At 34.7% G+C, this 17,758-nt stretch overlaps 2 protein-coding genes across 2 annotated transcripts in view; one reads left to right on the top strand and one right to left on the bottom strand.

Moving 5' to 3' along the window:
- Positions 1–8,323, bottom strand: part of LOC106466863 (drebrin-like protein B) — a 46,411-nt gene extending 38,088 nt beyond the window's left edge. The window contains exon 1 of the mRNA XM_013927165.2: positions 8,079–8,323. Coding sequence (XP_013782619.1) covers positions 8,079–8,161 — 83 coding nt within the window. The 5' untranslated portion in view covers positions 8,162–8,323. The remainder of the gene's footprint in view (positions 1–8,078) is intronic.
- A 181-nt stretch (positions 8,324–8,504) lies between these two features.
- The window catches only part of LOC106466865 (rho-related BTB domain-containing protein 1-like), a 96,468-nt gene continuing 87,214 nt past the window's right edge, over positions 8,505–17,758 (top strand). The window contains exons 1-2 of the mRNA XM_022394934.1: positions 8,505–8,635; positions 9,895–9,958. Of these exons, the coding sequence (XP_022250642.1) occupies positions 9,945–9,958 (14 nt within the window). The 5' untranslated portion in view covers positions 8,505–8,635; positions 9,895–9,944. The remainder of the gene's footprint in view (positions 8,636–9,894; positions 9,959–17,758) is intronic.

Here is a 17,758-nt window from a genome sequence, read left to right as displayed (position 1 = left end):
AAATATTGTAATAAAAGTATTTAAAGTAGGGAACATTCTATGGATATTTTTTCCATTTTTACTGTCATGTTAATTATGCTGTCAATACTTGCAGGCTTGTAGATCATAATTCAAATTTTAGTATTATACATTATTTAATTTCTTAATTTAAAAGTAAATATTAAAAAAACAACACCTAAACATTGATTTTTGTGTGTCACATGGTAAGTTGAATACAGCATTGGTTCAAATTAGATGTTTGTGATGTCAAAATACAAAGTCTATAGTTGTATACAAATTAGGAACTTGAATTACTGATATTGACAAGCTAGAATATAAAATAAGAACCTCTTTTTTTATTTGCTGAGATATCGCTCATGTACAAAATCAAACACAGTGGCCCTGCTCACCTCTTTCCATTTTTGGAAACACTCTCTTATATACACTTACCTGTCTACGACATGTGAATAACCAATCGGTAGCCCAGAATGTCCCTCTAGTGGGTTTCTGAGCCATTTTCAAGTATTACAACATCAAATCATTCTTTTGATACAAAGCTTCAAGGTGGTATGTTGAGTCTTTAGTCTGCTTGAAATTTCATATTCTTTGTTTAGACCCAAATACAGTTTAGTTACTAAGCTTGATAAGTTATAGTGGAATTCTATGGTATCGATATAGTAATTTATGATTTTTTGGTTATTTTAAATGTATATATAAAACCTTAAAAATTATTTTGTTTTACATTCTTCGCGTGCAAAATTTTATAAGGCTTAGCTACTTATGACATGCAGCAGACAAGTACAAAGTTCATAACTAGAAGAGATAATTGTTTGCTTTACTTCTTTATTTACTGTTCTACGTTTTAAGAAAAATAAGTTTATAAACTTATTTGTAAATAGTATTAATGTATATACATATATAATTATTAATAATTGTAATGTGACTGTATTGTACAAAATACTGGTCCACTATAACACAGCCAAGACAAGTCACTTTGTAAAGATTAAAGGCCAGTTTTATATTATTGGATATGGTCCACATCATTGTAACTTCTGTATTGTTAGCCAGGCACAGCTGAAAGGTCAATATAATAAAAATGATAAATATATATATATATATGTATAATGCTCTGAGATTTTAGCTACTTAGTCTAAAAATTTGAGTTTTTGTGTTGTAATTTGTGTTCATTCTAGAATGAAAGAGGCATAATTTGTATTTATTTTCTAATTTTTTATGGTGGTTACGAGATTGGTCAAATTGACTGAACCTATACAGAGATATATATATATATATGTAGGCAGATTTTGTTTAAACAAGGCCTATACAGAGATTCATTAGTGAAAATAACAGATGAAGTATAAAGTTTTATTTTAGGAAACATTTGATAACTATCTGGACATTATAAAGATTTTGCATGTGAGATTTGAAAATTTTCTGACGCATAAAAGTATTTTTAATCTTAAAATGAAAATTACTTTGCATGTTGGATAGGCAACATGCGAAAAGAAAAAGGCATGAGAAAAACATTGCTTAAGAAACCTTAAGACTGAATAGAAAAATTTCGACTTCTTGAGAAGAATTCTAAGAAGAAAGTAAACCTACAGACATCAGTCTTGTTTAACAAAATCTGCCTATAAGAAAATCTGTCACCAAAGTACACCAATATATATATGTATATACACACACAAAATTAACATAGCATTTAAAGGATCAAAAAGGGACCTGTTAGTTCTTTGGAGCTGTTCCATCTCCTTAAAGAAAAATTGAAAAAATAAATTAAACTCTGATTATTTACGTATTCATCAGTACTTCCCTAGAACTCTCATAAATTTACTACATCCATCACATCTGAGAGCAGCCCATTCCAAAAGCCAATCACACTGTTAAAAAAAGTAAAACATTGCCAAAATCTATATTTGTGTCCCCTTTAACTTACTTTTGCTATAAGGATAGGCTTAAAATTTTAGTTTTGTGTTCCATGAAGTGCCAAAAAATTAAGAAGGGGGGGACATGATTTATGTATTTGTAAGACAAGAATAGCAACCAATCAATTAGTCCTTTAGGGCTGTCCATGCACACCTATCCTTGCCAAGATAATTTCTCCCAACCTTTACAAATTCTCAGAATAAAGAATAGCCAATACAATTTCCACAAATCTACCACAATAATAATATCAAAGATTCCTCTTTAAACTACAGAAAGCTGTTATTAGCTTTGACTTAATTTAAGCCATAATTCATAACTGTATAAAGGATGACACCTGAGATGGAAAGGTTATCATACAAGGATAAGTTAAGATCTCTGAAATCATTTTACTTCAATAAGATGACCCCTCAAAGGGGATTCGAGGTGTTTAAGATTATTAAAGAATTGATAATGTTGATGCACCATATTTTTTTTATATTTAATATTGGGAATGGGAGAATAAGGGGACCCAAATATACATTTTGGAAGAGTAGGAGTTACCTTCAGTTAAAACAGTTTTATTTTCCTAACAGCCTGGTTGGCCTTTAGAATGAGATGCCTTCACATGTGATGCAGAGATCCTGATAATGTTTGCCATGATCAGAGTGATACTGATCATATTTTGCCTCAATCAGTAGTCAGTAATTCAGTATCATTAACAAATATGTCTGCATGCTGGTTTATGTAGCGAATGAACCATTTATAAGATTTTGAATGTGTCAATATTATCTTATTGTGTATTTGGCCTCAAGAAAGTACTACAAAATGACATACACATAATTTATACATTTATTTATTTATAATTTGCTTAGTTCTCATTTCTATGGCTGAGAAATCTTTGCCCTTCTCCTGTTCTTAGCCCTGTCCCACATATGGCAAAATAAAAAACATGTTAAAAAAAACAACACATAAGTAACTTATAACTTCACAATCAGTACAGAAAAGGAAAGAACTTTATTAGTCAATTTATTTCATATTTTTCAACTATCAATTTGATTATTCTCAGACAATAACTCTAATGACCCTGAAATTAAGTATGATCCTTGTGTAGAGAAAACTACAGGTAAAACACAAAATGCTACTAAAAAGAACTTTTGATGTTCATATAGGAGGTTCAAGAAAATATGAAAATTTATAATGAAATTAAGTATAAATTATCCCTAACATGAAATTCATATTTAATGCAAATACTTTATATTATATTTAAAAAATCTAATTTTTTGTATATGATATACTTTTCACACATACTAAAAGACTGCCAACTTTCAATAAGATACACATGATAAATTTGGGATTATGGTAAATTACAAAATTTTAATACGGGCTCAGTCCATTGTCTGAGCAACACTGCTAATGGCAGGTGTGATACATATTCTTGCATCAGCGAGGTCACGTGACTAGTATCACACCACGTCCTTCTCGAACCTTCGTGAATTATCGGGAGACTACTAGATTGGGGGTAGTCTGGTATATATAAGACGGTCACAACGTGATGGAACGATGAGTAATTGAACTGCAGCCAGAGAGTGTGTAATTGAACTGAGTATTGTTGAAGTTGAGCACGTGTGACGTTCATTGTTATAGCACGACTGTTGAAATTAAGTGTATATTCAGAAAGAATAAACCAGTTTTATTTAAGAAAGGACTTGTGTCACTAAAGTTTCGTCGGAACAAATTTACGGAAAATTAACTAACGAACGGAGACGTAACAATATGCTTTTAGGCTTACAGGTAAGGAGAATGTGGAATATAATAAATTTTGCAAACTATTGAAAGTTATAATTTTCCTAAATGAAAATGTATTTCCGATAGGTACTTCGCTCTTCTCACAAGATTAGCTTTTCTTGTTTTGTGCTGCCCTCTGTATGTGAACTTTTTAAGAAATGCATGCCACAAGCCTTCATCGTTCCTTTGGAATCGAAACTTCCCACATGTCTCTCATGCAAATCATTATGCGTCACCTATCCACCAATAGGAGAGAATTACTATCATGTGACTTCCTCTATGCGCCACTACCGACTATCATTTTGTAGTTTGGCAGAAAATGGGAGAACCAGAAGATTGTTGGGGGGACGGGTGGGAAGTGTGAGCAAAGGGAAGTACCTATCAGAAATACATTTTCATTTAGGAAAATTATAGCTTCCAATAAGACAGAAGTTTGAATGGAGGTAAAGTGAGAGCATGAAGGACCACATTAATGTTCCAGTCTGGTAGCAACTGACACCTTGGTGGCCTATCGAGCAGGAAGAAACAGATAAACATGGACAGGACAGGGGAAGCAAGGACCCTGCAGAAATGGGAAAAATGGAAGGTATTGGATAACACCGCCCGAAACTCCAAAATGAAGGAGACCAAAGAATCACTTTCAAAGAGCCACATGAGACATTCGGGGATACAGGCAACCATTGAGTGAGAAACCCCGAGTCAATGCCCAAGAGCGATAAATGCTCCACTTGCATTGATAGATGGCCACAGAAGAAGAATGAATGGAATGGGCTAAATGTGAAGTTACTCTGCGAAAGAAACCAGAACTCCTTGCCATGGACCTGACAAATGCTATATGTGAAGACAGAGGACAGACAGCATAGGATACACACCAGTGACAAGGTTGATGGAGCATGTCAGGATGGAAGGGAAAAGGAAGGGGAGGGACCACCTGCAGTTGGAGTAACTAAGGGAACTAAGGTTTAGCAGGCTAGTAAGGAGCAATCCGAACGACCGTGCAAAGAGTGGCATGGATGGGGGAGACCACCTGATGAAGTAAACAGATGGGAGAGTAAATATAAAGGCACAGATAAAACCACTCCTGGCTGAAGGCATTGACAGCCAAGGCTCGAGGATGGGGAACCGGAAACCAAAATTGAGGTAATTTGTGATTGAGGGTAGTGGCAAAGGCATTGATATGGGGCATACCCAGATGCAGACTGATCCAAAGTCCATGAAGAACAAGGCATACCAACACCCTCCCTCTGTTGAGAAGCAAATCGGTCCATGTGAACCCTAATATCAGGGGACGGGAAAAGACTAAATAGGGTTGGGTTATATTACTTTACATTGTATTTGGGTATTAAAAGATTTGTGACTTTTGTTCCTAGCCAAAACTGTGACATTTTTCCTGTGACTTTATTTCTGGCCACCGTACACTCGTATACATAAGCAGTAACCTCTTCAAAAACTGTCAAAAGATTATTAAGGCATGGCTTTCCCCGAGTGAAATCATGCTGACAACCCAACCAAATTTTCAACTTTGTTAAATGACCTTGCATAGCATTTTATATTAAACTTTCAAAAATGTTCCCTCCACTGATATAAGAATAATAGGTATATAATTACTGAGACAATTTTTATAACTTTCCTTGAAAGTTAGCATCTTCCTACACTGAAAATGTATTTCCAATAGATACTTACATCTATTCCCAAAATAGCTTTTCTCAATAGCTTGCCACTAGTCTTCCACTTGGGCTTCTGAATATTCATATGCAAATAATCATGCAGCAACTCTCCATCATTAGGGATGCAACACAACTCTTATCATAACCAGAACCCTCTTCACATTAGCAATAATTAATCACTTTGAGATTGGTCAAATAACCTACACCATATATTACCTGAAATGGGGAAGCTGGGTGGGAAATGTGGGTGAAGGTAAGTATCTATCGGATATACATTTTCAGTGCAGGAAAATGCTAACTTCTGACACAATATCTTACCTTCACTCAGTTTGTTATTGGAGTACTTCCAATGGAGATGTAAAGATGGACTGGCTAGCAATAAAACCTGCCTTGATCCTAATTTAATACATAACATATAGACAAAAAGGAACAATATGGTCCTTCAAGATTGTCCCTGCACACCCACTCTTAAGAAAATAAAAAATTTAAACCCACCATTTATCTTTCAGGAAATCATCAATTATTTTCTGAAACTTTTAACTTTGTAAAGTGCTTCCCTTCAATGCTGCTAACAGCAACTCATTCCATTAGCCAGTAACACTTTAGAAAAAACTGTTAGCTAGAAGCTAGCCTGTCTTCTCCAAATCTTATTCTTGTGTTCTCTTGTCCAATTATCTTCAGTATCCAGCGCAATAAATCAGAGGTCTTTATCCTAACAATTTCCCAACAAACCTTGTAAACTTCAATAAGATCCCCTCATACCTTTCTTATCTCAAGAAAAGAGAAGAAATTTTGATCTATCCCTATAACATAACCTTTCCATCTTTAGAATCATCCCAGTAGTCCTTCTCTGAATCATTTCTAAGAAGTGAATATCCATACTTGGATACAGAGATCAAATCTATACATCGCATTCCAAGTGAGATCTAATTAGTATCTGGAACATGTTGCATAGACAGCTATGTATGTGATCAGCTTAATCAAGTAACTTCTGGGAACTTAGCCCGCACTCTTAAATGAATAAAGTACCTTCCTTAAAACAACATATAACATTGCAGATGAGTTTTGCAAATAAGTGAAGAACAACTGTTTTGGATTAATTTATTATATCAATGGAAATATATTTATAAACTTAACCCTTTACTACATTTTACAAGTCTAAAAACTTATTCCTTGTGACTTACATTTACATCAATTGTTGAAGATGAGACTGGGTGTAAAAGCCAAACATAAAAAGTAAAGGCACGCTTGAAGTTGAAAGGTTTCCCAGTTGAAATTACACTGTCATTATGCAATAATTGACAATTACTAAGAACATTAAAACATTAAAAAAAATCTTGTCAAAAGAAATCTAAAACTGGGTCTTATTTTTTATGTTCTCTTACATAAGAATGAGAATGGAGTTTCTTTCCAACCAAAAAACTAATGGAAAGTACCTATGAAAAGTACCACTTTTCTACTCCATCATCACACAAGTATCCAATTATAATTGAAAGAGACAGTGTGTATGCAATTTTCACATGTTTATATCTTGCTTAGCAGTTTTAGGATTTTGTTTTGTTGTTTTATTTTGTAAATATAACAAGTTGCCAAATTTGTTTTCTGCATTATATAACTTACCAATTTTATGACCATACTCATCACTCAAGTGATCAATATTGTAATTATATAATTAAGCATTACTATTACTAATAAAAAGTACTATTAGTAACTAATATAAAATACCCACACTCCACTATGGAATTCTAAGGTCCCCTCATGATTCACAGAGGCCTCAATGTACCAGTCATGCGTCTCTATTATCTTAATTACTTCTATTGCTACACCAATGCACTAATTCTTTAATTGATTTGTCTGTTGCCATTTCCCAAACATAATTCATATCAGCTCTTTTTAAAAGCAAATAGTTTTAATTTTGCTTCTCAGTTTCGTTTTTTCTTTCTGTGTTTTTATATGAATTCTTTTCATTCTCTGAATTCTCTAGTATTCTCCGATTCATATTTTTCTTCTCATTGTTTGTTGCCGTTTCCCAAATTTGGTTCAATAACTTTTTTAAATTCTCAGATTCATATTTTTCTTCCCATGTTTGTGTTGAAAAATAGAGAATTTGGCAGAAACCTTCCACATATTGTTCATTCAGTAAGTGTGAATTAGATAAAAATATGATACTTTTCTATACACCTTCAGGAAGCAGAATTATGGGGCTATAGGGCAAAAAAATTGGCCAAATTTTTTTTTAGTCAAGTCTAAAAAATAATGCCAAGGTGCACACCTTCAGAATCCCCTTAGTATGCATAAAAAGTTTCAGGTCTCTGGGTTACTTGCTCTAGAGCTATGGCAGTCATACACACACAGGCTCTTTTATGTTTCATTATTATAGATTACTGGTAGTGGTACTGGAATTAGACTTACAAGTAACATGGTCATTCTTGATAAATTAATTGATGCGTTTGTAAGATGTAGAGTAAATTCAGTATCAATAACATTATTAGTACCAGTTTAACGTTGAATATTATTTATGATTTATACACAAGAGCCAAAATGCTATAACATTAGTAGTATTATCAATTAATCATTTAATGATAAAGACAAGTTTGATTGGTGGAGTTTATAAATATTTATGCAACCAAAGACTTATGTTTTGGTTTTTGACAAATTGTATAATTTAAATTATTTATAAATTATATTTATAATAAGTTATGGGCCTAGGCTATAGTATAAATATAATATATACACATTTACCAATCCGTTGTTGTTTTGTCATTTACGACGTCTTTCCAAGCATCTAACATGGAATCCTTGTGTTTCGAAACATCAACAGACATTTTAGAAATTTTTCACAAAATACTAATTACTATTGAACTTGAATAAAAACGACCAAATTATAAATTACAATTTTTCGTCGACACCGGATGAGGTGTTACACTGTTAAAATTTGCACACGCTAGTTTTACGTCACCAATAATTGAACTTAATAAATAATTTAGCATAAAAAAATTACAAGTATCCTAATAATTCAATCAAAATAATATAGCTTATTAAATTTTATCTTTTTTACTTTAAGATTAAGTAAAAAATTAACAATAATTTTTAACCATTCAGGGTTTAGAAGAAAGACACTAAAGAACTTGTGACGTAATTTATTTACATTCTCAGAATCATCAAAATGACAGCTATGTGAAAAGAGTTATCAATGTGATGTAGGCTGTCATTGTGTCGATAAACATTAAAGAGTAGATAGGATATGCTCGTTTAGAAGAAACCGGCGTTTTTTTATATTTTAATTTTTCAGAAGATAGGTAAGTGATTAATAAGAAAAGGATAAAAGTAATTATTATCGGAATTTCAGTTCTATTCCTGATGACTTATTTTTGTTGCACTTTTGTTTTGATTTTAACGCGATTGCTTTAGTTTATGTCGTAATACTCATAGAGAAACTCATAAAGCCTAACTCAGTAACTGGATGAATTCGAACATTGCTATTTTCTATTCATTGACCACTCTTGAATATGCACAGCACATAATTAACATATTCATCAGTTTTTTGTATGTACAATACTGATTTAGCAGTCAGCTTTAGCGTAATATACATCTGCAAGCTTTGAAAGTTTCAGTGAATTACCGACTACTAATGCCATTGCCAGTAATGGCATTAGAAAAAGAGAAGTTTGTTTTCAGATTCAGTTGTAGTAAATCAGCAAGTAATTTTGCATTTACTTTTTAAACAAATTGTCTAGATTTTGGTACTACTTTTACAAAATTATTGGATACAATGCAACAGAGTTTTCCATACATCTTAAGTGCCAAAGTCACCCTTAAGTGACCTAGGAGCAAAAGGTAATATTCCTTATTAAGATATCACCTAACCACAGTGGTGCTGTCTAGTTATGTTTTTTACGTTTTTGATAGAAGAGTTAACACACAAGATCACGTATAAAAGGTGCAATGAATTACAGAAAAGACCTTTGTCTGTTTATGTTGTCTACCAAAGAATAAGCTATAACCACAAGAAAGACAATTGGGGTATCAAGAGTTGAAGGTTTGTGATGCAGAATTCCGATTACTAAGCATCTCCAAAAGGACAATAAACTCTTCAAAGAAGTGGCTTAAAACAATTCTTAAATGTGGCACGAGACAGAACACCTCAGTGTGGAATGTGCTGAGAGAATGAACAACTTCTATCCCACTTTTAAACCATTGAACGATTTCACATAGAACTGATAACAAAAAATAGTGAGACAATGCATAATAACCAGGTAGGATTACGGCAAACTGAGGTGTATGATAGGAAAATAAACATGAAACTGCAAATTCCAAGGTTTATACAGTAGTGAATATTGTCGCAAGATAGTGGCAAGTAAGGAGATAGTGTTAAGAGAGAAAAGAATAACAAATCTTATAATTAACAATTTTGCATTTGAACAATATTTTGAATGTAATGTTTATAGAATGGTGAGAAATGAGCTGAATATAATAAATTGTGAGAATAAAGATTTGGAGTTAGTTATCTATATCATTTTCATTGTAACTAAAAATGTTAATATTTGTGTTTTCACAGATGGTTTCCTCTTTCACCAAAGAGACAGTAAGAAGGAGGGTTCGAGCAGCATGGCAGAAAACAGGTAAGTATTACTCTTAGCTTTGTATATATTGAATATGCCAGACACTAGGAAAAAGAAAATGCATGGTAGGTGCATTTCCCATATGTTTAACTAATGTAATGATTTGAATGATTATGTTTGATGTGGTTGACAGCAGTCATTTCAGAATTGGTGTTGCATGTGATTGTTGGAGAATTGTTATCTTGAGTTGATTCTAGACATATAAATAGATTAATGTGGATTTCAACAAATCAGGATGTAAAGATGGTTGTTCTCAACTGGACTTTTTGGCATGTAGAACAACTGAGCTACACATGAATTATATCATTAAATTTCCCAACTGATTGCTTTATTTTCTTGTTCTTACAGATGTATTGAGCTTGTGATTGATCAAATAAAGAATATTCAGAAGAAATATGGTTTTTAATCTGTAGTATTTGTAATATGCTGATATATATAATCAACCAGTTTTATACTGTTTTTTTGTTTTAATAATCATAAGAGATATAAAAACAATTAGATTTTTTACAGCCTTTATAGATTACATCTGTATGCAGTTGAATAGTTTTGTCTGTTATTATTTAGTAAAACACGAATGGCTTTATTACAAAAGTATTTTATTGAATGTGTCTACATATAATCATCTCATTTCTAAATATTTAAACTTTCTTGTAACCTGTTGAAAGAAGAGTGTATGTAGAATTGTATTTCATAGTAGATGTTGGATAAATATTTCTGTACAGCAAAATCATGTATTTTTGTAGTGGTTCCTCTTCTTGGGTGGATTTTTGTTTTATTGTTTAGCAAAAGGATGTGCAAGGTCCAGTCCACTTAATGATAACAAAAGCATTTTGTTTCTAGTACTTTGTTGAAAACACATGGTCAAAATGTCAATTGCTGAAATAACTTGCTGGCTGACTGAATAATCAATCAACAATTTCAGTAATGTAATCTCACCCTCCTTACTTTATTTGCTTTCATAATTTCATATTTTATAAACGTTCATGAAATTACTAAATGTTAGTCTACACACTTATCATGTGACACCAACACTCCCTAAGGTGAAACAACAGTACAAGGTCTAATTTAAAAGAAAAAAATGTCCTCTTCCTGAATTGTGAAGTCTCTTAAACAGTCCTTTTACACATTAAACTTAAACTTACATAATTAACTATGAAATGAACTCTCAAAAATCAGTAATATTAATATACATAAATATAGATATTACAATAATTTATTATTTGAAAAAGTACATTCAAAATTTTGACTAACAAAACAAAATCTTCTTTCTTTACATTTTAATTGTCCCTAAGCTGTCTAACACCAAATCCCTATTGGTAGTTTTCTTTTCTGTGGATTGTTTTACAAAGTTGGGATAACTTCTTATTTATTATCAACATTTGCTGTTTTGTCACTTTTGATGGAGGAGTTTTCTATGTGTAGGTGATTGATGGAATCCACTGGTGGCTCCATTTGGGGAGGTTCTTTGAAAATGGTTTTAACAGGAACCTCAGGCTCATCTGTAGGTTTATTTCCCTTTGGCACCGTCTTGCTAGTGTACTTCTAAAGACAATCATGGTGGATGACCACTGGCTTAGACCACCTGTTTTTCTGGATTCTTTTTTACTTCAGCACAGAATTCTTCCCAACATCAACTTAAATTTAGAGATAGACCTCTCTTATGGTTTGGATTGTACAGCCATACCATGCTACCATGAAGAAGTCTTTCATGGTATATTCATGTATGGCATCAGTGGTTGCAGGATATGACCTCAGACTTCCTGCATTTTATTTTTAAGATGACTGCTACTACCACTGATACATGGTTGAACAATGGCAGCTGTAGAACCAATATCAATTAGCATATAGCAAAGTTTCCAAACAATGAATTGATTAACTCATGGACTGATTTCTTTGAATGATAAACTTTTTATCTCATTTGTGGTAAAAGAGTATTCTCATCTTTGGAGTATTATCTTCTGGGTTTATTATCACAGTTTTGAATATAATATCCATGTTTTCCACATTTATAGCAGTTTCTCTTTCATAAAGGCTTTAGTCTACAGTACCTGGCAATATGCCCTTTGAAGTTGCAGTTAAAACACCTTTTGTAGTGTGATTTACTTCTTCCATTCTAAGTTAAAAGTTGTTTAATTAATAATTTGAGCTATTCTGGACCTTCTTAGAGGAAGATGACGTGTTCACATTATTTGATCTGATTATTCTATAATTCTTCGATGGTGCTTTTAGCTGTTTTTCTGCAGCTTTAATCAATTCAAGTTCCATTGCCAGTTGGATAGCTTCCTTTATAGATGTGAACCTACTCTGTTTTGATCCAATTCATATATTCTCATCCATTATGGCATTCATGAATTGGTCAAATGCTGATAAATCCACCATTTTACTTAGAGTATCTGAATAAGAAGAGGCAAGCCTTTCTACATCTTCAACAAATTTGGTTAAGATGTCCTTCCTAATTACCCTGCCTTTAAACATTGTTTTTTTAGAAAATTCCTCTCAGTTTAACACTCCAAGTTTATTTATAAGGTAGCCACTAATGCCTAGTAATTGTTACAGCTGTCTGTTGGAAGAATGCTTAATGTTGTTTCAAATATGTAGCAAGAATGAATATCATGTTATTCATTTTGAAATTTATTGTGAATTGTGCCTGATATACCTCCCATAGTTCCTTTCCATCATAATATGTTGTTTTCTTGATTGAATGATATTGTTGAACTGGTGTGCTAAGTTCTTTAACTTGATGAAGTAGTAGTGGTGTAGCTGGAGTAGTGCAGGAAGTCCATGCAATAGTGGTGACAGGTGCTAATTGGATGACTTCTCCTATTCTATATTGTTTAACTAATGGTATTTGAAGCTAGAATTCTTGGATGGTTTTGAGAGAGGAGTAGTTAATTTGATCCTTAGATTTGCAAATTTACTTTCTAGATGCTTTATCCTAGAGTTGATGTCCTTTAGTACATTTCCTATGGTTTATTTAATATTATTATTTTATCTTTATGTATATCTTTCTTATTGTTACAATTCTTCTGTTATTCAGTCTTGTTGTTATAATTCTTTTGTTTGTATTTTTTTATCCTTCCTACAACTTATGTCTGAGGTGCTTCTTCGTGGTCCAGAGGGGTTTCCTCGGGAGGTTCATTCTCTTCTCTTTACTACTCTTGACTCCTCTGCTGTTTGGACTTGTTGGTTCGGGATGCACTCCTTGCTAATGTATGCCTACTTACTTCTTATCTGCATTATCTTCATTGGGCTGCTTTTCTTCACCCAGACATCTTTTGTGTTGTTCCTTATTCACTTGGAGATCTGGGCTGAAGCAGCCCAGCATCAGTCCTCTTCATCTTCCCTGGTTGATCATCTTTCCCAATATTACCCTTAAACTCCTGTTCTTTGATAAGGTCAGTTTGCCTTTACCCTATCCATACTGGCTTCCAGAACTCCCTTTTCTTCCTATCCTCCCTCTACCCATCATCAGGTTTGTCAAACATCTTGTTGGTGACTATCCTTTTGGGTTGGTCCCAATCTGTTTCACCTGGCCAACCTTTGGTCACAATTTTCTATGAACAAATGGGTTTTTCCAGTTCTCATCCACTGTCTTTTTCACCACTTCTCCACCATTCTCTCCTTTTCCTATTGTATTTCATCCTCCCTCTGATACACCAAACATGTTCACCCTTTCAGCCATGTGGGCATTATAAGACTACCTGCCTTCCCTTTAGTCTGTCATTGCTAAATTAGGGATGGCTAGTGCAGATAGCCCTCATGTAGCTTTGCACAAAATTCAAAATATAAACCAAACCTCCCTATGACCCTGTCTATCTTCACTTATGCTTTTCTCTTGGGTTGAGGTGCACTTCTGAATGACAGCATGACTCCCGGTGTCTAGACTCAGGGTCAGAGTTCCAACCTCATCAATGTAGACCATTTGGTAATGATCCACTCCAACAATTCCTTGATTGTTTCTTACATCCACCATCAATGGGGCACCTATTCTAGGACTCTTTGCTTTTAGATGATTGACCTCTTCTGTTGGGCTCATTCCAATTAAGTTTATATTGTTGCTTGTCATGTCCTGGGAACTATGGAGCTAGTGGTGAACCATCTATCTCAGCAGGACTGCATTCTGTCTTTCTACTCCCAGATTATTTGTTGGATCTGCTCCCAGTTAGGCACACCCCACATAGCTGCCTTTGCCACTCATCTCAACTCCAAGTTTCCCCTGTTCTGGTCCCTGGTTCCTCATCCTTTGACTCTGGCTGTCAGTCTCTCAGCCAGGACTGATCTTACCTTTTCCTATATGCCAATTTTTCTCTTTGTCTCCTGCCTTGATACTTGACACTCCTTGATTGGTCCTACTGGTGGTACCTTTTTGGCCAGCTCAATATTGGTTTCCTCTGCTTCTTCGTTTAACATCCAGACCCTTCCTTCTTCTATCTAATGTCCCCTCTCTATTGCTTCAACCTCACACATTTAATTTGAATCCAGGGGATTCATCCCTACATCTTCACATGTGGGATTTGTCCAGTCCATCACCCTTTTGGCTGGACTCTCCGATCATGTAGCCTTCTTCTTGTCTTGTTCCAGTTGACCTTCTACTTTGTCTGTCTAGTAATGTAATTGGCAGAATTTTCATCATTGATCCATCTGTCACTTCCTTATGCCGAGTTGTCCTACTGTGATCCACCCTTCTGCTTTTTTATTTGGCTTTTTGACCATGGTTTGTTGGTCTCTACTATTGCTGGCCATTGTGTGCCCTTTTTTGTTACATTTTGCCTTCACCATTACCACAGTATTTTTTTCCCCTGTCTTCTCCACTCTGTTCTGATCCTTCCTTCTTCACCATCCATTTCGCCCAACTTCCATGCCTGACTGGGACTTCAGTGTGGTATTACCTACTCAGCTACTTGGGAAGGTGATCTTATGTTCTCTCCTATCTCTCTTCCTTCTGTCCCTCCCCTCTATGACCATTCAGCTCTGGATTGGTCCCTATGTTCAATTCAGACTTTGTTGTTCCATATCATGCACTTCTCCTTTTCAGGGCCATTCTAATTTTTTTTTTTCTATTTCATAACCCTTCCTCCTCTAGGGACCTCTACCCTTTTACTGGGTGGATCTGTCAGCTCCTCCAGTTGAAATTTTCCTCCCTCGCTGTTGATGTTAATTGTCTCACTCTCTTGCTTCTCTTTTTTGTCAGTTTTTGGATGAAATTCTCCAGATGGGCATGTGAATGAAACCCCATATGTTTACCTCTCATTATCTGTCTGTTTCATCTCCCACAGGATTTTGACTTCAGTTACCATTAATCAGCTCACTGTCTTTGAGATGTGTAAGTATGTTTCTTATTCACTCCCTTTACGTCTAACTGTAGCCTACTAGATGGCTGGTGTTGCCTCTAAGGTTATGTTTATCTTCCAAAATCTGCATTAGGCCAGGAGTAATGGAAAGTGCTTTGATCTGCCCTGGCTATACCAGTCCCTACTCTTGTGATGGGGTGTTTCACATGAGTACTAGAGGTATCCTCGTGGCATACAATACAATTACTAAATTATTCGATCCAGACTATCATGGAAAAGCTGGTCCCAAGTAAGTAACTGCCCACTTATTTGCCTGCACTTCCCGTGTAGCATGAGAGACCATTGCTACTTACCAGTTCCTAGCTGCTTGGGTAGTGGACCTTGGAGAATTCCTCACTGATTGAGCTTAGCACAATATTGTGAGAAGTAGGGCAGTGGTGACATTATCCATGTAGTATGGGTCACTCCTCACACAGCTCATATACCCTCCTTCTGCAGCAAGTCTGTTCAGTAGAGTAAAAGTGAGCACACACTACATGGTTTGATTGTGTCCTAACCCACACTACACATAGCTTGACAATCACTTTTGTGCAGGTGCTCGGTTCACCATGTTTGAATTCCACCCATCCCTGTGACACTTGGAGCTCTTTTGCATCTCCCTCCCTTCCATTCTTGGTGAAGAGTTTACCCTAGTCGAAACGAGATGCAATATCCCACGGATGTGCTGCTATGGAGCCCCTGCCATAAGGTGTTACATTCCATGGGCTTTGCCTTCAGGAATTTTTTGAATGGAGCTCACCTAGGTTTAAATTTTGCACTGACCTTTCCACCAATTCAGTGTGGGACTCTAGCTGTTCTGTGTTTTGGATGTGAGGGATCATCTCAGATGTAAACATTCTCCTAATCTAAAAATGTATTTCTGATTGATACCTCCTCAAACATTCCCAACTGAATTCCCCACTTCCAGTTTACCTTTTTCCTTGCCTCATCTCAAAATGAGGTTATCTCGAGAGTGCAAGTGCTTAGGGGCAATTGCTGAGCATGAAGGTTGTGTCGCCCTTCTATTTTTGAAGGCTGTTGTTGTGTGATGACACCATTGTTCACCAGCAAAGTTCATGTCGAACACGTGAGTTTAGGTTGGAAGTAGCTCTAGACTAGTGACATGGAAGTCTCTTTAGCAGATGTATGAGATATATAGCTATTTCGTGTGCAGAAATGAGTATATATATATATATATATATATATTGGAAGTAAATTTTCAGATTAAGAAAATTTAACTTCTAAAAAAAATATACAACATAGCCTACAACAATACATTCTGTTGGTGCATATAATTATGAAAAGAAAACCTACACTTCATTAATCAACTTTTATACTGTTCAGGAGGCCTTAAGGGTGATCTTGGTGAAGTGACTGACCTTCTGTTATCCATTTGGTTTTTATGTTCTTAAATGCGTAATATGCATGACAAAATAATAAATCTATTGTTAACTATTTTACAATATACTTAAGCTATATTGAATGAACCTCTGATCTACACTACAAAATATGTGTTTGTTATGCTAGTTTTTTTTTTTGGTGTATATTATAAAATAATGAGTTAATTGCATTTTGTAGTAATGATGTTTTGGGTCTTAGCTGCACTTGGAATGACCTTCTCCCTTGTAGACAACACATTTTAACAAACTTTTCACATACCTATCACACCATATGAACATTGGCTTTCAAGATCACATTTAAGCAAAAAAGGGGTACAAAAGCTCATTAGAGGCCATAATGGGTCCATGGTTGGGCGGAATTCTGATGACTACAATTTTTGGCCATCTATCTTGTGAAAATAGTCACTGATTTCGAGCTGTGGTGGAAGATATTGTAAAATTGTTAACATTCTGTCCTTTGTCAAATTTCGGTCAAAGTTACTCGAAGGCTGTCTATGTTAACCATCCCGAATTTTTAAATGATAGACTTGAGGGAAGGCAACTAGTCAACACATTTCACCACTAATTCTTGGGTTACTCTTTATCAATGGAAAGTGAGAGTGATCACCATATTGTAATACTCCCAAGGCTGAAAAGGCAGGCATATTTGGTGAATGCATTCGAACCCATGACCTGCAGATTGCGACCCTAGCACCCTAACTACTAGAGTGTGCCAAGCCTGTGAATCTTTAGATTGTGAGCTGTCGTTGATTTCAAATATCTGTCAGTTTTTTGTTTTTTTCTGATTATGTCCAACTTCATTGTCATGGCTTCTCAATTACTGAAGTTTTTTTTTCATACCATAACCTCCACTTTACAGATAATGACATTGCTCCAGATTTCATTAGGGTTGGTTTTGGAGCCAGTTGCTGCTGCTACTGTAATTTTTAAGCTTTTTCTGTATACAAAAAAATACATTTAATGTGTACAGCTTCAAAATGTTATGTTCTTGGGCTTCATAACATTTAAGAATTTTTATTGTATGAATATATCTTTGTAGAAAGGCATTACATATATATATATATTGTTAC

Source organism: Limulus polyphemus, unplaced genomic scaffold, assembly GCF_000517525.1.
Source record: "Limulus polyphemus unplaced genomic scaffold, Limulus_polyphemus-2.1.2 Scaffold2403, whole genome shotgun sequence".
NCBI classification, from domain to species: domain Eukaryota; kingdom Metazoa; phylum Arthropoda; class Merostomata; order Xiphosura; family Limulidae; genus Limulus; species Limulus polyphemus.
Note: the sequence above shows the minus strand (reverse complement) of the source record. Positions and strands in the feature narration are given on the sequence as shown.